This window comes from Nyctibius grandis, chromosome 12, assembly GCF_013368605.1.
Source record: "Nyctibius grandis isolate bNycGra1 chromosome 12, bNycGra1.pri, whole genome shotgun sequence".
Lineage (NCBI taxonomy): Eukaryota > Metazoa > Chordata > Aves > Nyctibiiformes > Nyctibiidae > Nyctibius > Nyctibius grandis.
The window spans coordinates 23,350,705-23,371,847 of record NC_090669.1 but is presented as its reverse complement, the minus strand read 5'-3'; the positions used below and the strand labels follow the sequence as shown (position 1 = coordinate 23,371,847).

The window sequence follows — 21,143 nt, the reverse complement described above, 5'->3', positions numbered from 1 at the left end:
TGCTATCTGGCAACATCCTGTCTGGCTCAGATCACAATGTTGACCTTAGAAAAACATTTAGACTCTCAAACACAAGGACTGATAGGCTGCCACTTTTTCTTGCCTTCCTGGCAGAAAGGCAGCTTTAGGAGACTACGAGTCTCTCTCATGTGTTTGTTAATATTTATTTAGAGGGATCAGTTAGTTCCTGGTGTCACAATACACCTGAAAGAGGGGTGTGATGGGCTGGCTCCCATTTCCTGCATCCCAAAGGTGTGACATCAGGGAGCTGCCGTAGGAGTCAACGCTGTGGCTACGCACCGGCGAAGCCTTGCCACAGAAAGAAATCTCCCTTTCAAAGCAGAGGGAATTTAGGTGTTTCTATCTGCCACCACTAAAGCTGTAGAGGAAAGATGGAAGTTTATGGCTCTGCAAGATTGAGTGTGACAGAAAGCTACGATGTGGCTACTCACACAAGGGCTACGTATGATCTCCTGTACTGATCACTGTATTTTGAGTACTGCTGCATTTTTGTGTTTTGAGATGCACAGGGAAAACCCTGCTCCTTGCAGAAAAGAAACTTGGCAGTAATTTCAAAAAGAAAAAAAAAGTCTGTATGTCAATTGCTTATCACTTTCAAAGGGATGAAGGCAGCAGAGCAGAACTCTGGCTTTTGGAAAGAGCTTTTTTATCAGGGATGCCATATACAGTCACTCTGTTTGCTTTAGAAATCATCACTCATAGAGGATGGAAAGGAAGTGCAGCAGTTAGGGAAGCACCACAATGCACAGGAGCAGAGGTGCAATGCCTGTGCTAAATTCCAGTCAGAGCAAGTTCCTCCCGAGCCAGCGCAAAACTTACCCCACGTGGCTTCCAGAACAAGGAAAGATGAGACAAATATGTTGTCCTATATGAGACATCTCTCCCAGGGCAGGCTGGTGTGCTCCTGCACTCATGTTGCTATGGCCTTTCCCTTGTGTTTGAGATAGGTAAGTTTTAAAGTTATATTTTGATGTAGAAACAGTTTGAGATAACTAGACTTGGCACAGGAGGACCCAAAGTTGCAGCATGCAAGAGTACGGATGGTGGCCGACTGCCTCCCTCCCCACCCTGCTTGCAGTTGCAGGCTCTCTGCGAACAATTCTTTTACAGAAGAGCTGAGTTACCCTTGCAAGCAAGGAACTTTTCTATTGTCATTCAGCAAATGCTGAATGAAACACACTGGAGCAGAGAGATAGGTAAGACCAACAGCAAAGAAGAAAGCGTGATTAACACATAAAACCAATAGCTAGAAACGGCAAATTTGGAAAACACGTTATAGAGAAACTGGGTAACTGAATTTCTACGTGAAAACCTTTACACGTATGGAAACAAAACCCGAGGTTATGCACAGAAATAGGTTAAAAAGATGCTTTGGATGAAGAAACTATTTTTTCCACTTTAACTGTGGGAAAGGAGGAAAAAAAAAAGAAACAAATAAGAAACAGTGGAGCCTAGAATATCAAAGCAAATGAAAATGTTTGTTTCCCAAGTGTCCCTGCAAAAAATGAAGGTGCAGAAAGATAAAAATATTATCGTTTTCACAAAAAACAAGAAGCAGAAGTGGTAATTAATGCCTCTGTTAAAGACAGCATTTATGTATCAGTCTGGAGGTGATACAGCATTCCAAATTAGAGATATCTTTGTGCACATACTGTTTAATCCCTTTATCAATGACATGGGTGGTATGACAGAACCCTCTCTCAACAAGTTCACAGACAACAGAGGATTGCCTTCCCCTCTCCTAGGGGAGACTGCATCTGGAATACTAGGTCTGGTGAACGACAGACGTTGGTTTAGTGGAGTGAGCCCATAAGAGGCCACAAAACTGGTCAGGGGTAGGCACACAAGATGCACAAGGAGAGGCTGAGGAGGTGTGGTCTGTTTAACTGGGAGAAAGGCACACAAAAGGAAGGCCTTATTGCTGTTTCACACTACCTAACAGGAGGGTGCAGAGAGGCTGCTCAGAGGAGCACAGGCACATGACGAGAGACTCAATATAAGAAGAAAAATTTTTCACAATGAGGGGGGGTCAGACCCTGGAACAGGAGACCAGACAGGCTGTAGGATCTCCATTCTTGGAGATATTAAAACTCAGCTGGACAAGGCCCCTGCTCTAATCAACCCTATTGTAAATAGGGGGTTGGACCATAAAGCTCCAGAGGCCCCTTTCAACCAAAATTACTCCATGATTTTATGATTTCAGATGGCAGTAGGAACACTTAAGTGAAATGGGTCTTGCCTTAGAGAGATGCATCCAAAGAGAAGGGTAGCTGAACAGTTTGGGAAAGGAACAAAACACTGCAAAACATGTACGCAGACTTGAGGGCTCCAGTATGCAGCAAAGAGAAATGATTATAAATGCAGCCATCAGGAACTAGAGAGTGATATGTGGTAGGCAGCAGGAAAGTCATAATGAAATATGCTCAACCTCCAGGCAACAGAGCATAGTTTTTAACTGAACAATTTTGCCCTAGTTCTGTAGAAAGAAAAGAAAGAAAATAGAAGCAATGTATGTTGCTGTTGAGGATGTAGCAGTTTGGACCAGTGGAAAAAAGGTAGATCACAAGCCATTGGCAAGTACCATGAAATCACCATTGCTGAGGGCAAACAACTATTACCCTTGCTCCAAACTATGGAGCTGAACATGAAGATACATTATAGTCTAGGAAAGTCACAAGCCTTATCCACATGCTGGTATCTGTGCTCCTCACTTCACCTGACCTTTATTTCTCTCTCTGTAATTTAAACTGATCCAGTTTGTGTTCACATGACTGGAGGTTATTTTCCATGACTCTCTTCTACAAGACGATGACTGCTTGCCAAAACAATTTTCAAGTAGTGTCACTTCCTATTAGCTCACTAATTCAGTGAACAAATCTCCCCATCACATCAGGAACAATTGATTCTTATTATTAGCAGTAACATTTGTTTTCCAGTCTCTACCTGAAAAGCTGAAAGTCTTCCATAATCACACAGTCCCTCACTGTATTTATCATTGTAATAACATGGAGATTTGTGTATGTAATCACACAGGGACAATAAGACCCCTTCCATCATGCTTTCTTCTAAGTTCTCTACAACGAGATTTTCAGACAAGCAATTGTGTTTTTTACCCCATCATTACTTACTTGTCACATGACTTTTACTTGTGTTTCTACCCTTCATGACCAATGCATGTCCTTGAATACGTATGTTCCATTTGTGATTGCCAATCTATGGCAGTCTGTAAGTTTCACCCACTCTATGACCAGTATCAGGAGTTGTAGTTCCTCTATTTTACTGCTGATTCCTTGCATTAGTAAACAAACATCTTGGCCATATCCATCTGACATTATTCCATTTCCTGGCTGGTGTCCAGTATCACCTACCTTTCCATTACCTGAGTTAATATTACTATTTTCTCCTTACTACCAACCCGTGTACTAACTGATTTTTTTTCCTTTATTGCCTTTTCATTTTCTTACAGAATGACATAAAAAGGTATTCTGCCATGCCTGGACAAGTAAGACAGCTCTGCCCTAGAGCTGTCTGTTCAACAGCAGGAAGTAGGGATCTGGAACCCAGGAAGAACCTTACTGGACCATGTTCCTGTGTCTTACCAAATAATGCAATGGCAACGCTCATTTATTGGCTTCATTGTACTATAGCACTCTAATACCTTAAGGGGTGGGGGAATGAGAAAATGTGAAAACAGGAGAGAACGAAAGAAGCTTATGTAACTAAGGCTCTAAGAATGAGGTCTCACAATAATTTACTAACACATTTCAGAAAAGAGAAAAATAGTAAGGAAAAAAATGTATTTATTCAGCTTTTTAATTCATTTCACTGATCAGCTTCTATCTTCTATATGTACATAGGCAGTCTAAAACCAGAAATTAGCACATGCACTGCAGCTTGGACCAGAACAGCTAGTCTAGAGTTAGGGATTAGTTGAGAGGAACAACAGCAATAAGCAGAGCTGAAGCATGCATAGTCCGCACAACGCACTAGAATGCAGAAGACCCTGTGCTAGCACTGGATACTTCCATCAGGCATCCAGGAAATAAGGAGTTCAGTCCTATTGATAGCACCTGTTTGCTCTGGCAAGGCTTCAGGCAACACTGACCCAAGTCAAATAAGCTAATGGAAGACAATACATGACAAAGCAAAGGGCTGGTATAGGTCTGGGCTCCCAGCACTGTGAGAGAGCCCGTGCCAGACAGCCAAACCATGAGGGAGATACAGGGCTTCTGCCCCCGAAAAGGCTTCCCCAGTGCTGGGATACAGAGGATATAACCCCAACCTTGTTCTGACCAGCTCTTAATCTTAGCTAGCCAGCTTTTAGGCGCCTTCCAGCTACCGGAACCCTGCCAACTGTGTCTTTCGTGGCTGTCCTGGCAATAGCAATACTTTGCCCATGCTGAGCCTTCCTTCTCCTCCACCCTCTCACAGTCTGGTTTGCACAATCTCTCCCACTCACCTCAAAAAGGTTTGTCTCCCAGCCCACTGCTGCCTCCTCCTCTTATACCCACAGTCTCTCCCTGTCCACTTCTCCTCCTCCTTGTGGAAACCCATCTGTGCCTCCCTTTGCCATGCGCTGGATAATTCCTTCCTCCAGCCCTCACAGGTAATGCCACCAGAGCAGGTCAGCTCACCTGGCCTCTGACAGGCCTGCGCAGCCTGGGAAAAGGAGGTTATGTGCCAGCCTTCACATACAAAGAAGCTTTGCATGGACACCTTCCCCTGGGGTCCTCCTCCCACTCCAACCGGTGCTCGAGCCTCACCTGAGCTCCCTGGCAGGCTGGGCCCTGGCTCCCCAGGGCCTCCCCAGTCATCCTCAGACAGCCTCCCTGCAGCCGTCCTGGGTCCAGCTCGGCGCAGACCGCATCTTCCCGTTGCAGGTGCCCAGGGCGGCGACATGCTGGTGGAAAGCAGGCCAGTGCAGACAGGCTCTCATGGCCAAGGGCCATGGCCCCATAGCAGAGAGACTCTTGGAGGCTGTTCCAGGCTGCAGCCCCACTGAGGGCAGCCAGGACTGCTGGAGGAGAGAGTGGGCGAGGGCAGGGCCAGGGGCTGGGCTGCATCCAGGTTCCTGAGGCACCTGGGGGACCTGATGGCCTCACTGCTCACAGGTGTGCTCTGGCCCAGCCCACCCGCAGAGCTGCCAGCCCCTTTGGAAGCTGAGGACTTGCACATTTCACCTTCATTTGCCCAGGAGCTGAGAAGTTCCCTCCTTTCCCAAGGAAAGCACTTGTTTGCCTCACTGCCTAGGTCCCCATGTCTGGGGTAGGTCACCCTCCTCCTAAACACGGCCAGTCCAGACAGTGCTGAGAAGAGCAGAAGCACGTTGCAAGCCTGCTCCAGGGGATACAGCTGGTGCTCCCAGCCAAGACAGGGAGGACGGCTGCGGATCAGCCATAGGGGCACCGAGGGAGTTCTACCAGAGCACTGCAGACCTTGTCCGAGCGCCTGAGGAAGAGCAGCTCCAGATGTGTGTCTTGGCTCCTTCCTTGGTCTCAGTGCTGCAGGGGCTTTCTTTAGCACAAAGCACCTCCAAACACCAGCTTAGGCTAGTTTGTATGGCTGGCAGGGTGCTCTAGGCTACACCCGCACTGTGACGCAAAGCATCTGTGAGTATAATGCCTGAAAAATGAGACTAGCACATTTGTGGTGTAATGCTAGTTTGCTATGGCAGCAGGGAAAACCTAGGTGTGGTCAAAAGGCAGTGTTATGTTTGCGAAAGATGGCAATAAAGGATGTGGCCTGCAGAAATCTAAATATCTTGAGATTTATGAGCCATACATATGCCTATATCTCTGGCTCTTGCAGCGTCCCTGGCCAAATGCTGCTGGGCTAAGAAGAAACAGACCGGTATTAATCATTGAAGAATATTTGCATGTTAACAGACATCTCTGAGGCGACTCTGAAAGGAAAGGGGTCTGTGGTGGGTTGACCCTGGCCGGATGCCAGGTGCCCACCAAAGCTGCTCTGTCACTCCCCTCGTCAGCTGAACAGGGGAGAGAAAATATAACAAAAGGCTCGTGGGTCAAGATAAGGACAGGGAGACATCACTCAGCAATTACTGTCACAGGCAAACCAGACTCGACTTGAGGAAAATTAATTTAATTTATTACCAATCAAATCAGAGTAGGATAATGAGAAATAAAGCCAAATCTTAAAAAGACCTTCTCCCCACCCCTCCCTCCTTCCCAGGCTTAACTTTACTCCCGATTTTCTCTACCTCCTTCCCCTCAGCAGTGCAGGGGAAAGGGGAATGGGGGTTGTGGTGAGTTCATCACACTTGTTTCTGCTGCTCCTTCCTCCTCAGGGGAGAACTCCTCACACTCTTCCCCTGCTCCACCATGGGGTCCCTCCTACAGGAGGCACTGTTCCACGAACTTCTCCAATGTGAGTCCTTCCCACGGGCTGCAGTTCTTCACGAACTGCTCCAGCAAGGGTCCCCCACAGGGTGCAGTCCTTTGGGAATGGACTGCTCCAGCGTGGGTCCCCCATGGGGTCACAAGTCCTGCCAGCAAACCTGCTCCAGCATGGGCTTCTCTCTCCGTGGGGCCACAGGTCCTGCCAGGAGCCTGCTCCAGCACAGGCTTCCCACGGGGTCACAGCCTCCTTTGGGTGCGTCCCCCTGTTCCGTGTGGGGTCGTCCCCAGGCTGGAGGGGGACAGCCTGCCTCACCATGGTCTTCATCCTGCGCTGCAGAGGAATCTCTGCTCCAGCGCCTGGAGCACCTCCTCTTTCTTTACTGACCTTGGTGTCTGCAGGGCTGTTTCTCTCAGGTGTTCTCACTCCTTTCTCCAGCTGCAATTGCTGTTGCATAGGGTGGTGTGTTGTTTTTTTTTTTCACTCCCCCCTTCTTAAATACATTATCACAGAGACGCTGCCACTGTCACTGATGGGCTCGGCCTTGTTCAGTGGCGGGTCCATCTTGGAGCCAGCTGGCATTGGCTCTGTAGGACATAAGGGAAGCTTCTAGCAGCTTCTCATAGAAGCCAACCCTGTAGCCCCCCCACCACTACCAAAACCTTGCCATGCAAACTCAATACAGGGTCCATGAAGGGAGAGCGGTCTGATAGGAGCAGCTGTCTCTAAAAACAGGAACTGTTCATTAGTAATGGGAATTAAATCCACAGAATCCAAGATATGTGGAGAAGAGTTCAAGGAGACAGATGAAATTTGACAGCTGTAGTAGATGCAAGACAGCATAACAATGCAGCAATGTCATGCTCTAAAGGTCTTCTGGCCCAACAGACCCCTCACGCACCACCCCACTTATTATTGGTCAATGTTTTATCTTAAGCAGCTTCAGTTATTTGGCTCTAATTGGAGGTCTAATGGCACAAAATCTCTGAAGCTGTCTAACATTCACCCATAGCCCCAGCTTGCCTCTCTTTCTTTTTGTTCTGGGATTGCTTTCTTTGAAGGGAAAGGATGTAGCAAGGACACTCAGCTATTGTGTCAATGACCTTTTCATACACTGCTATCTTTCTCACATAGATACCTCCCCTCTAATGGAGTACTGGTACCCAGATTTTGTCCTGGGCAGGGGAAGGGGAGGCAGTGAGATGTCTCAGAACCTGGCAGGAGAGCTGGCAGTGTGTAATCTAGAGCTAGCTCACTTTTCCCATCATTGGGGAGGCAGGGCTGACCCGTGGATCCCGATTCTGCAGGAGGACAGGTGAACAGAGCTGTAGGTGATGACGTGAGGCACTCCGCAAGTTGCCCCTCTGTCAGTTTCAGAAAGGGCTCCTCGAGCCCCTGAGCAGCTCACCAGAACAGATGGCCCAATGGGCGTTGGCTCCTCTTCACTGCACAGGCACTCCTGTTCCCATGGAATGAACAGACACCAGGCCACCAGTTCCTTATTACTTTATGGAGCTGACGTGTTCAGCAATCAGTAACCTTGGTACTGCTGGCACATCACAGACACCCCATACAGTATGAGTGTTTCATGGGGTGCCACCCCCTTCTTCACTGCTGCAGCAGGAAAAGCCTGGCTGCCCCTGCCTTGACTGCTTGGGCTCCAGCACCTGTCATGGCTGGCTCCGCTCCAGGGGCACCGGCTCCCCGCAGCAGTGGGCACCGGCTCCCGCTACTCCATCAGGGGCTACGGGCGGGGAGGGGCTGTGAGGGCCAAGGGGCAGGTGCAGACAGGGCTATTCTGTGGGGACAGGCCAGGCTGCCACAGCCACAGCCAGCCTCCAGCATCAGTGAGGCAGGAGCAGCCGGCTCTGGTCTACACCAGGCTCGCAGGGCCCATCCTGCCCTCAGGGCCTGGTGGGTGCCTGGGGGGTCTGGGGCGCTCCCACTGTGGCCCTGCGGGTGACAGGGCAGGCCCTGGCCAGCCAGCTGCACAGCAGATGCAGCACCATGGGCTGAGCAAGGGTGACCCACACAGTGGCCAAGCCAGACCTGGCACAAGAGGAGCACAGCGCAGAGACTCGCATGTCAGAATGTTTATTAATAAAAAAAAAAAAAGTCACAATAACTTACTCCCTTTGTCACACAAAGGGCTTGGTATAAAGAGCTCTGGCCTCCTAAGGTAACACAGGTAAGCAAGAGGTGGGTACTTTTCTCTTGTCCTACGAGACAGTGGCCATCTCCTGTCCCCAAGGGGAAGCACAGCCAGTGCAGGAGCTACTGGCCCCGTGGGGCCTGGGCCGTGGGGCTTGGCACAGGAGCAGCCACGTGCCCCCTCCTGCAGCTGGTTTGCAGGCAGCACAGACCAACACAGGGCACAAATGCAGAGTATATGGAGACCACGGGCACTGGCTGCCAGAGGGTGTGCAAGCTGCAGTGGAGGAGGAGAGAGAAGTGGCTGCTTCTTCCCCTCGTGCTGAGGGGTCTGTGGTGCACAAAAAGTGAAGCAGCTGGACAGCAGCTGCTTGCAGGCAGGGGCACGTGGGGCTGGCTGGAAGCAGCCCTGCCTGCCTGGCTGCTTCCTCACACAAGGTCTAGCCTGGCAGAGGCAGGAGGCCAGCTATGGCTACTTGTCACACTCCAGATCCTGGGCCCCCTCAGCACCCTGGTAGTGCATCTCACAGAACTCCTGAATGCGACTGCAGGCCTCCAAGATCATCTCCTCAGGCACAGTGATCACCACACGGAAGAAGTTTGGGTACTCAAAGCACTGAAATGAAAAAGGATGAAGCAGCTTCAGCAAGGAGGGGTGTGTGTGTGGGTACACAGGGTTCAGGGATACAGCTCTGCCAACCTGAGAAAGAACCGAGCAAGTGTGGAGCTGGGAAGGTCCTGGCAGCCTGACTGGGGGCTGTTAGTGAGCCAGAGGCTGCCAGTCCCCATCCCTACATACTGCACTTGGAGCTCACAGCCAGCACATACACACCGTTACAGACCATGGACCCTGCACACACAACTCCCAACCTGTCCTCAGAGCTCAGGGCTGCAAACCCTTATTGCTTCTCTCCCCGTGCTTTGGCCCCACAGCTCCCTGGGGCTCCCAGTGTTAGGCTTACCGTGGCTGGCAAGCAGAATACAGACTGCTCCGAGATAAGTCGCTCAGTGAACTCCACGTCATTTTCAAACTCAGGGAAATGCTCCATCTCAATCTCAACCTGCAGCAGAGGGATGTGACATGGCAACCAAGGGCACCAAAACTATCTGCAGTGTCCCTGCTTACCCACATGGCCCAACAACTTCCCAGTCAAGTGCAGCTGTCTGCCCTCAACTTTTGTTCATGATTTGGGCTGACTAGAATGTGAGACAAACAAAAACATATAAATGAAAACTGGGGCTTCTTTAAGAAGTATTCATTAACTACCTAAAGCTGGAATTTCAGTTAAGGACAACTTTAGTAAAAAATCTGATGGCAAAGATACAGTAATGAATTAGAAGTGAAAAGGAATAAATAAGTTATAGTGAAAAAGAGCTTGGGAGAGAACTCTAGTCAATATGCATTAATAATTCTGTCATGCAAGAAACCCATATGGTAAGAAAAAGACAAACTAATGTTTTGGGTTTTTTTAAAAAAAGAAAGATAGCAAGGTCTAGAATATCACAAACAAAATAAATACTTGCAGGATGATATAATTGGTAAAATGACTCGGAAATGCTGAAATGTTTGATCAATATTTCTGTTCTGTATTTGGAAAGAAGGAGGCTGTCCCTTTATCACATAAGAACAGTGATATCCTGGCCATTTGTTTATAACCAAAGATTATTTTAAACATCTCATAAAAATATTCTTAAACAAACCAGGTGAGAGATAATTTGCATGCAGAAGTTCTGAAAGAGCAAGTGGAAGAAAAATTCTACCAGATTATTTAATTTGAAATAAATGTTCAGATAAACTGCAGAAATACAATAGGTGTGAAAGAATTTTAGAGCTGTGCCTCTACACAAAGAGCATAATCAGAATGACCTGTGTGGCTCTGGGTAAAACAGAAACAGGGTCAACTGATAAAGACTTATCTATAGAACATGACTGAGACTGATATTGCAGTATTCTCCAGTTCTGGGTCCACATTTTTAAAAGCTGATGAAAAACTGGAGACACTGAGATAAACAAAAAAAAAGATTAAAAAATGTGTTAATGAGACTTAAATGTCTCAATTGACCTTGTTGAGATGAAAAAGGAAGTTTCACCACACCATAAGAAGTTAAAAAAAGAAAAGCAGGTATGGAAAAAGGCAGGAAAAGAGGCAACAGCATAGGCAGAAGGCAGGCATGCTAGTAGGAAGAAGGCTACGTCTTCAACAGGAGGTACAATAATCTGACTTGTGGTGTAGGGGCTTCCCATTGTGAGCAGGCTTCAAAATCCAGGTAAAACAACATTGCCTTGCAAAGTACAAGTGATTGAGTTCTGTGGAGGAGCAAGTGGGTGAAATGTACCAGCCTCTACTAGATGAGAGGCGAACAACATATTCTGGCCTTCTAAAGCAACCAAGGGATGTGCCTACTGCACAGGGTCACGCGAAAATGCATGGTAACGGAGCCCTGGTGCCACGCACCAGTCTGAAACCATCGACAAGCACAGGCAATGAGACCTAGTGTGAGTGTTTGTGATCTGGAAATGGCATGTCACTCTCCTCGCTTACCATGAGGTACATGGCTCCGGCGGGCCGGACAGGCTGGAGGCCAGGGATAGCTGATAAGGCAGCGTAACAAAGGTCAGCATTGGACTGAAAAGCAGAAAGGAGAAATTTCAAAACAGGAGAAATTCCAGGAAGCAGCTCAGCAAATGGAACCCAACCTCTGGACCAGGACTATAAACAGGTTTGCCCACTGCAAATAAAGGGACAGCGAATGCAAACAGCATGGGTGATCATGGCCTTGAGTACAGCAGGCGTGACTGAGCTGAGCTCAGCAAGTCAGTGCCACGCATCCCATCCCCTGGGTCACCAGCTCCAGCTGCATGGCTGGGCTGCCTGAAACTTATCACAGCCAATATTTCTGCCCCAGTTACCATGTCTCCCGCTGGAATTGGATTTGTTGGGCTCTCCTGGTCACAGATAGAACTGCATCTTGAAGTGGGGTGGGGAGGGATGATGAGCTAGAGGGATGTGACTGCCTCCAAACAATCCATGAACAAACTGTGCTGACCTGTTACAGCCTGTTTACCTTGAGGATGCTGAGGGTGTTGTGGTAGAACTCAGAGGGTGTTCGATGCAAGATACGTTCCAGTGCTCCTTGGACAATTGTACAGGGTCCTAGGATCCTTTGACTCAGTCTTAGAAGGCCATCCCTGATCTGAAAAACCATGGTGATTTTTGCAGCTCACACTGTGCTTCCCTGAAGAAAAGGGACAGCTCCAAGGCCTACTCTCTGTATTTCTACCGCTGTTCACACCCCTCTCTTCAGTGAGCTTACAGAGTACTAGAGAACATTTGCTTGACTATATGCCAGGTATTTGCAGACTATTTACAGTGTCGTTCTCTGTTCCTCAGCTGCAGATTGTAATGCCAACAGAGACAACCTTTGGAGCCTCCCAATTTGACTCAAACCAGGCTGGAATATAGCTAATACAAATAAAGCCAGAGCTGTTCCAAATACCATTTTGCATTTCCCTTATGTTTGGGCCCACAATCCACACTTTCAAAGCCAGGCAGGACAACCAACATTAGCTCTTTTGCTCACTCAGTCCTCTCTTCTCCCTCTTCCTCTGCAAAAAGCCCGCTAGGTGGAAAGGTCGCTGCAGTAGATGGTTCTCCTTGTAATACAGCTGAACAAATGGCCAGATAAAGCACTGGCAGCACTGCAAGGTGCTTTGTACTTCCTTTTAAGAGAAACCATATAAATGCACATAGAGACCACACATGGACTCCACACGCTGGATAAGCCATGCAATACCTTCAGTGCACATGGGAGCTATTTGAGAAGAGAAGGAACTAGAAGCACACAAAAAGGACAGGGCATATATGAAGTAGCAGCAGAGACAAGGAGTGTGTTACAGTGTAGATGTGGGTAGAAGGCCATGTATGAGAGCAGATGGAGTAAGGAAGGGACATGAAAAGCTTGGAGGTGCAGAAAAGCATGTAAGCAATTGGGTGACACCCATGTGAGAGCAAAAGAGCAGTACATGCCTGCATTAGTTAAAGCCCCAGTGATCCAAACACTGAAGACACTGCAGGTCTGTTGCCGTGACAGCGACACTCAGCAGTTCTCACCTCATTTCCAAAGATGTCTCTCCTGTCATGAATTAGGATCCAGCCCATCCGCCAGCCAGGGACTAGCCACCGCTTTGCCAAGCCACCACAGGACAAGATTGGCACGTTGGTGCTGAGATTTGCAATGGGTTCATATTTGCAGTCTGCAAAAACCTGTGACAGGAGTCTGTGTTAGGGCTGTCCCTGCCTCCTATTGTGAGAACTGTGGGGGCGTGCATGAGGCACAAGAAGAGTGGCAGGGAAGTGGTCGGAAATTGATGGTAAAAGCTCCCAACTTCAAGGTACGAACATGGTAAGTGCACTCCCATGAAAGTGAGCCATTTGGGAAGAGGAAAGGAACTGGACATGAGAAGTACCCCCAGGACTGCACACCAGAGGACTGTGAGCTCCAGGCATAGACCCAGGCACAGTACAGGGGAGTGAAGCTGTTGCTCACCTCTGGAGACCTGGCTGCTGTGGCCAAAGGGCAAGTGCATCAGAAAGGACAGGCAGCATGGGGGTGCAAAGTACTGCAACTGACACTCACCATGTCTCCATAGATCTCGTCAGCAAGGATGGGCACGCACTGTCTTGATGCCACTGTTGGAGAGAGGGCATTCAGCCTGGCCACCCTGCATCCTCCACGGGAGCAACTTGCCCTTTGCTGCAGAGCCTGGCAGGGCTCTGAGGGAAGCTCTGTCCCATGGCAGAGGGTCCCTATCTTCCTCCTACAGACTGTTCATTCAGAGAGCCCAAGCACTGAAGATCCCTGCCCTGGCTGAGCCTAGTTCTGCTCTCACGTGTAGGGGCAGGCAGCACAGCCCTCCCACTGACAGGCCAGGGCTCAGGAAGCATCGGGCGCCCTGTGAACACTCTCCCTCTGCAGAGCCAGAGTAGAGAAGTGAGCAGTCCAAGCCACACAGAGCGTTTGAGAAAGAGCAAGACACACACTCTGCATGTTCTTGCCCAGACAAGGCAACACCTTCACACTGAGCAAGCCCTGCTTCCTGACCTGGAGTCACTCATGGGGAGAGAAGCAAAGCCCTGGGCCATGGTGCACACACACACAACAGAGGCATGCTCACCTGCCAGGATCTTCTGGAGGTGGCTCTTGCTGAACACAGAGCCACAGGGGTTTGATGGGTTGTTCACAATGAGGCAAGCTGTCTTGTCATCCACCAGAGACTCCAAGTGCTTCAAATCAATTTCCCAGGCTTTCTCTGGCTAGTGAAGTGAAGGGGAAGTAACAGCTGAGGAACTGGACTTGCCATACAGGGTGAGGTGTGACAGGGTCCCCAGGGTTGCTCAGGTCATCTTCACACACTTCCCAGGCAGGGCCAGCGTATGTCTGAGAGGCAGAAATGTCACGGCTGCCCCTTCCAGGCCTGCCACCACTTACCAAGAGGTTGTAGAGTTTGACCTCAATCCCCATAGACAGTGCCAGAGTCTTGTAGAGGGAGAAGCCGGGCCGTGGCACCAGGATGTTCTGGCCTGGGTTGGCCAGCACTGCCAAGGCGAGCTCTATGGCCTGGCTGCAGCCGCTCGTTAAAATGACGTCCTGCAGAGAGCACACAGGAGTCAGCGGGAAGCTCAGACACTCTGAAGCGCCTCAGCCACGTGGCAGTGACTTAATGCCCCGGCTCTATCAGGTGGCAGCTTCTCAGCCAAACAGACACGTCCAGAGCCTGGCTGAAAGCAGGGAACCTCAGAGGGCTGGAGAGCTCAGCCTCCGCCTGAGGAGGGTGGAGGAGAAGGGCTCAGGGCAGGGCTGCTGTGGGACAAGGCCACGGGCCAGCCTTCAGTCCCACAGTGGGGCGGGGGGAGCGAGCTGGGGCAGGCCCCCACACCACGGGGCCTGGGCGTGGGCAGCAGCAGGGTACCTCAGCTGGCACCAGTACCTGGGCCTCCAGCGGAGCCTCGGGGCAGCTGTAGTGTGCGGCCACCGCTTCCCGGCAGGACTGGTAGCCTGAGGGAAGAGAGGCCAAACGTGGAAGGCAGGCTTTTACAGACCGTTCCCTTTTTCTTGCCAGCACAAGGCTCACAGCCGCCACCCAGCTGGGGGAAGCCCATCTGTCCTAGGGTGGCCGAGACTGTCCTGCCTCAGGCCAAGCATGGTGCAGCCCTGGGCTGGGCAGGAGCAGGGACAGCCCTGGGCAGGGAGGCAGGCTCTGGCCCCAGCGTGTCCTGAGCACAGGACGGACAGGAGCAGGGTGCAGGGTAGCCAGGGAGCCGCTCTGACCCAGCACAGGTCAGGGGCAGCCCTCCCTGTCACCGCACGGAGTGTCCTGTGAGGCAGGCACGATCTATGCTCTGTGCCTGCTTTTTGCACTAACCGCAAAAAAGGCTCGCGTTGCCTGTGAAGTCAGGGAGCCCAAGGGGAGTCCTGGTCAAGGCAGATCAGAAAGGAATTAGGCTGCAGCCACATTAGAGCAGTCCCTGCCGAAACCCTGCCTGCTCTAACGGCTGGGAGTGGGGCGCAAACAGCTTCTGCAGCGGCTCTGGGCCTCAAACAGATCACACAGGGAAGGGCACTCAGGTGTATCTGGGGGATACACATGCTTGTGTGCTCATGGGACTACTGGTGAGGGCAACTGCAGGGGGCTACTGGAAAGATGTCCGTGGGCTCTGTGTACCTGCTGTGGGGTAGGAGTTGGCACATGCCTTCATCCTACTCTCACAGGAAGAGCTTTGTCAACTTACCAACAGATGGAGCATAACCATTGTAACGTCCGGAGTCCAAAACCTCCTTCACAGCCCGTGTGACCTCATCATTTGTGGGAAGGTTTCCAAAGACCGTGGGGTCTCCTTTTTGAAGATTAAAAAATAGTAAAGTTCTCACTGATCTGTGGCAGGCACAGAGCTGTGTGGTTGTCTGGCCTATCCCAGGGTGTTCACACAAGATTTGTGCTTCAGAGCCCTGCAATCTGCCAGCCACACAGTCAACCCCACTGCCCAGAGGCTTCAGCCACAACACTGTGCTCACCTAAGGACAAGGAGATCATAGCTTTCTTTGGGTTGGGCTCCACCTTCATGCTGTCTACGATGGCTCGGACAGGATTGAAAGTCTTCTTTGACATTTCAGAAGCCCTGACAGCCCATCTTGGCTTTCGGCCCTTCACCTTCCCCAGCGATATGCTGTTTCCATTGGTCTTGAGATGAACATCCAGCATAGGGGCATGATCTCCATGGCCATTCACTTGGATCAGGTACGAGTCCATCCTGAGACCTGTCAGTGTGAAGTGGGTTGCCAGGGCTTAGTTAACACATGCCAAACAAGGGATCTGCCCATTTGGGGACACAGCCCATGACTTTCCAAAAGTAAACCTTCTGAAAGCTGTAGATCCTACCTACTGTCTATGGACAACTCAGTCAGCAGCAGCAAGTAGGGCTGTATTTGCATCCAGGATGGAGTGAAACCCCACACATAAGTGAAAGCACAATGCATGGGAAAGATAAAGGCACCTCTCTGTGCTAGCTGCACCACTGCCTAGCATGGACTTACTTTGCTGAGGAGGAACAGGCTCTGCTAAAGCCAGCAGCCAAGAGTTTGCAGCATGTTGTAGTCACTGCTTCACTGCAGATTCAATATTCCACTGACAGAAGGGTCAGGTGACCGCCCTCCTCCTCCCCAGCTATGAACTTGTGCACCTCAAGCTGCAACCACAAGGATCAGCCTACTATGTGTGTTCACATCCAGGACGTCCCTCCAGTCTGCAGACAGAAATGCAGCACTGTATAAATCAAATCTCAGATGCCAAAAAGGTAGTTCTGGTCCAATGTTATCAAGATCCACTGGGCAGTGGCAGGGTGTAGGTTACAGACATTTGCCTCGGTCAGCAGAGCAACAGGGAGCAACAGCTCAGCCCAGAGATCCTGGATCAAAAGGCAGTGCTTAGAAAATGGAGCAAGACTGGTACGGCCAAGAGGGCAATCAGGGAGGTGGCACTGCCCCAAGCAAAGGGCCTGTAGTCCTGCCCGAGGCTGGGTAACAAGCAGGGCACAGCAGAGGAACAGGTGCCTTCTAGGCCCCAAAACACACACAAAGGGACTTAAACACCCCAGCATGTATACCCAGAGCACAAGCCAGACCCAGCCAGCAAAAGCCTTACTTACGAACTGCTGCTGACTCTGGGCTTTCCACTTGCAGAAGGTTAGGGACAGGGCACAGGGCGGGCAGAGACCTTCTGAGCCACCAAGCCCATTCTTGCTGATACTGGCACACTATCTTGTAATTCTGCCATATACTGCTTGTGCTCTCTCTACTGCCCCATATCTCTGCTCCACCGAAAGGCAATTCAGTGAACAGCGGCCCCTTCCTGATGGTAGTTATTTAGCCCCATGCTCGCAGATACTCACAACACAGCTTACCGCCCCCTCCTTGCTGCAGAGACTGAGCTGGAAGGGTTGTAGTGTTGCCTGGTTCAGGCAGAATTTGCTATCTGAACAAATTTCTCACTGCTTCAGCGAAGTTTTCACCCAGAGATGCCCCATGCTGCTGCAGTTACTCTGCCTCAGCCTGTTTATAGCAACTCAGGCTGATCTAACAGGGTCACAAAGCAAGACAGCTTCTCTGATGCTAATACCTTCTGGGTCTCTTTTCTACCAGAAGAAAGGCAGCTGAAGAAATATGCAGCAGGGCTGCATAAAAACTGAGCAGAAAAATGAGCCATATATCTCAGTTCAACAGCAGGGCTGAGTCCCAAATGCACAGTGCAGAGTCTATCCCAGCAGAGCCTTCACACCACCCTGCAACACAGATCTCATGCGAAGGGGAGCTGCAGAGACAGGCACAATGGATGCCTTCAGTGTAGGCAGCCAGGGAAGATCTCCCCACTTTGCCCCCTGAAAGAAGCAAGGTACCAGAGCATAGTACTTTACCTTCTACAGCACAGAGAGGGAGACACCAACAAGCTTGGGGGTCCAGTCCCTACTCTTCATCCAGGACAAATCCCCTTAAGAAGAAATTCCTGCAAATTCTTGCCCATTAAATAAGCCCCCAAACTGGGCGTTGGTGCTGAATCATTTAGCCATTGGCTCACAGAGAGGGCTGCCCTCCCCACCCAAAAATGCCCTCTCCTCCCCATTGCAACTGTGGTCACTTCAAACACCTGGAACATGCCTGCACATTAACTCTTTCTGGGGGCAGCCTACAGAGGCCCTGGGCTGCCACCCTTTTGCACCACTTCCCTCAGCCCCCAAAGACTGTGAGGGGGCGAATCCGCACAGCGTCCCCGTATTCCAGCCCTAGCACCTTGTAACGCACCAAGAGCGGATTGATGGACCCCAAAGCCTGCGGAAAGCATCAGTCTGTCCTGACCTCGAAGGCTCTGGGCTCCCAGTGCACCAGCTGAGAAAGGACAGTTTGTGGCACCATTACAATCAGGAGACATCTTCCTCCATAGGCAGAAGGGAGGCAGGCACTTCTCTAGCCAGTGTCTTGGCAGCACCAGGACCTGAAGGGTTAAAGGAAGCTCAAGCTGCCATGGGTTTCTTTCTTTTTTCTTTTTTCTTTTTTTTTTGGGTTGCTGCAAGGCCCAAGCAAACTCGTAATTTTGGCAGCTAACAGAAATGATGCAATTCTTCCCTCTCTGATGGTACTGCAAAGCACAGATGACACCATTCCCAGAAGGGCCTTTTTGGTTAAGTAATATGAAATCTATACCTTCCTGTCCCTCAACTCCTGCTGGCCTGGGATAAATAAGAGAGGCATCTGCACCCTCCCTGCCTTCCAAGGGCTTCTCCAAGTCTTCCCTTACTGCCTTGGCAGCAAATGGCCGGAGATCAAAGAGTTGCTCAGGGACAAGAGGGATCCTGCTAATCTTCTTGCAAACAGACTGCTGACACCCTCACTGCAGAGGCCAGTGGCCACTGCGGTCCTGCTCCTGCGCGGGAGGAGGAAGGACCACTTACGCTCAACTCCTGCTCTCTACGCCACCAGCAATAAGGCTGCACCTCCGCAGGTGCCAGCAGTGGCCCCTTCCCTCGGCGCTGGGGCTGGGCAGCGATGACCTGCCGTTGGCCACAGTGCCACAATGGGCACTGTTGGGGCCGCGATGGGGGCCAGAGACTTGGGGATGGAGGCAGGTTGGGAGGTGGTGGGGTGCAGCCAGCGGGTCCGGCCAGGGTCCCCCACCCCAGACTGGCTGGCAGGCCTCCCACAGCAGCCACCCCTGGGGGCTTTGGACAAGGAATAGCACCTTCCAAAAACACTTCGCAGAGAAACGTCTTGTATTGAAGCTGCTTGGACTCTCTCCCGCCGAGAGCTGCACAGTTCCTGTCTCTTTTCTTTCCTCTTTTTACTGAAGCCTGACATGAGTGACATGAGGGCTCGTGCAGGCCCTCTCTAAGCATCTACAGGTTATCTTCTCACTTCCCCCAGCTGGCCCTATCTCTTGCCATGCTGCAGCCCTGCCAGGGTTAAATGTGGCACTGAGAGGCCTCAAGGACGATGCTGCATGTTCTGCCTAGCAACAACCCAGAAGCTGACGCAACCAGAGCTCTCTCCGTAATACGGCACGCAGCAGTGGCGTTCAGGGGAGGGCATGGGGGAAGCTGCTGCCAAGAAGGGAAAAAATGTGGCTCTGGAGACACAGGTAGACCCAGTTACGTAAGGCTGAGAACCTGGCCAGAAGCGGGGGGAGGACAGTGGTGTACAACACGGTCAGTGGGTTTCTCCTGCTATTACTATGCCTTTCTCCTCTCTCTGCACGACTCCAGTCCTTCTCTGGATGCTCTCCCGTGGGGTCTGCAGCCCCCCTCAACACCTTGTGGTGCACAGAGCCTCCCAGGGCTGAAGCACGAGCAAACAGCTCAGCACTTCGTATTCTACAAATATGGCCAAGCCCCACCTTGATGCTGCGGGGACAGAGGCGGCCATACCCTGCAGGATGCACTCCTGCCAGCACGGCAGATGGCTCTCTGGGCTGTCAGGGCCTCTGTACCCCGCCAGCCCTGACTAGCCTCCCCGCTCCAATTTGCTCCTCTGTCTCGGCAGCTCTTCCCCACAGGTACCTTGTTGCACACCTCTTCAGCTCCCTCTTTCCTGTGTAGCTTGAGGAATTGATTTTTGTCTCTTCCCAGTGGAAGGAGAAACCGGTGATGGGTTCAGTGTTTTTTGGTGCTGCCTTGCTCTGGTACTGGGACTGCCCAGAGTCCCATTTCCGTGAGCAGAGGCCAAGCCAGCAAGAGCGAGCAGTTCCCTCTCCCAGGACCAGCCACGGTTACGCAGCAGGACAGACAAACGGCTGCATGAGTGGAGCACAGGCTCGAGCATCGCTGCGCTGACAAACCTGTGTCCCCGTCAGGCTGCAGGCAGGACGTGCACCAGTAGAGTTTTGCCCAGCACCTCCACTCAGGCTGCACCACTCCAGGGACAGACACCCAACTGGTACTCTGCACAAAAACCCACCATGGTCAATAACAAATCACTTTACTTGTTACCTCCTCACATTTTGCTTTTATTTTCAGCAGTTTCTGTCTGCTCCTTTCTGACACTGGTACAACCCCAACCAGTTCAGGGCTAGTATCCACAAATATCTGTGTAGCCTAATCTCTGTTTGGTCTCTGCATTTCCAGTTGAATCAGCTTTTAATAACCAAATATGTGATTTTTCCTTTTTCTTTTTTTTTTTTTAAAATCAATTTTTTGTTAATCTCTCATTTAGATGAGCAAACAGCCATGAAACTTCCTTGGCTCTCATGAATTTTGTGACTGTTTATCAATTCCCACAGCATATTTATCTTTATAATACTGTGGCAAGTTTCCTGAAATCCAAGGGACAAACCTTGTCTGTTACAGGTCAGGTCACTTGGGCACTCTGAAAATGCACATATTCACAGTGAAATCTGCCCTGTGGTGTGTTCAGGGATGCTGTGCCAAACTTACATACATCTGCATGAGTCTCTGATCAAACCCTGATGACGGTTGTGCCTCCAGCAATCTTCATTGCCCAGCATTCACCTGAAATGGAGCACAGCACCTGTTATCTCTTTGCATAATCAGAGCAGGAAAATCAGCTCAATTCCCCCCCTCAGCTAGGTTCTACAAAGCTGTGCAAACGTTATATTTAAGAGCCAGAAAGATGGCACAATCCACGCAGAGTGACTCAAAGCCCGTAACCAAGTAACTCAAAAATATACAGTAGCTATTTTACCTATCTGCCTGTACTTAGGATCAATTTTGATTTGATCTCAGAAATAAAAATCTGAAAGACATTAAAAGGCAATTTACACAGTCTAGGAAGAGATGCCTTGTTCTGGAGAAATCGCCTGCGTACAGGAGGTGGTTTGCAGGGTGCTCTTGCTGCCCGTGTGAGCTGGGCTTTGGAAAGGGGAGCACAGCACCTGGGGCCTCTCTGATCTCTGCACTTCTGAACGCGGAACAAGGCGGCTCACAGCGCGCAGGAATGTGGGGCGTTGCAGCAGGGACAGCGGTGCTCTGTCTAGGCTCCTGTAGAGCTCTCTCCTGCAGGCCCTGGGCCAGGCTGAGAACAGCTGCATTAATACACCTGCCTTAGCCAGCACT

At 50.6% G+C, this 21,143-nt stretch overlaps 1 protein-coding gene across 2 annotated transcripts; it reads right to left on the bottom strand.

Moving 5' to 3' along the window:
* Nucleotides 1–8,498: 8,498 nt before the first annotated feature.
* On the bottom strand, nt 8,499–19,969 carry TAT (tyrosine aminotransferase). Of its 2 annotated transcripts, none has more exons than XM_068411393.1 (12): nt 19,910–19,969; nt 15,604–15,846; nt 15,321–15,425; nt 14,519–14,586; nt 14,020–14,178; nt 13,706–13,844; nt 13,168–13,220; nt 12,642–12,794; nt 11,596–11,724; nt 11,073–11,156; nt 9,492–9,590; nt 8,499–9,145 (listed from the first exon to the last, which is right to left on the bottom strand). In XM_068411393.1, exons 2-12 carry the CDS (start codon nt 15,836–15,838, stop codon nt 9,002–9,004), a joined length of 1,368 nt encoding a protein of 455 aa, XP_068267494.1. In that variant the 5' UTR covers nt 15,839–15,846; nt 19,910–19,969; the 3' UTR covers nt 8,499–9,001. The 2 variants fall into 2 exon arrangements, with proteins under 2 accessions (XP_068267494.1, XP_068267495.1); XM_068411394.1 differs by lacking the exon at nt 19,910–19,969 and adding an exon at nt 17,938–17,976.
* Nucleotides 19,970–21,143: the final 1,174 nt, after the last annotated feature.

What these genes read in the sequence shown, in the direction of transcription:
- TAT (XM_068411393.1), bottom strand. Translation starts at nt 15,838, where the DNA reads ATGGACTCGTACCTGATCCAAGTGAATGGCCATGGAGATCATGCCCCT. An exon ending in AGGCTCCGCTGGAGGCCCAG is followed by an intron (nt 14,179 to 14,518) that starts GTACTGGTGCCA and finishes TGCTCTCTGCAG; the next exon opens with GACGTCATTTTAACGAGCGG. An exon ending in CCGGAGCCATGTACCTCATG is followed by an intron (nt 9,591 to 11,072) that starts GTAAGCGAGGAG and finishes CCTCTGCTGCAG; the next exon opens with GTTGAGATTGAGATGGAGCA.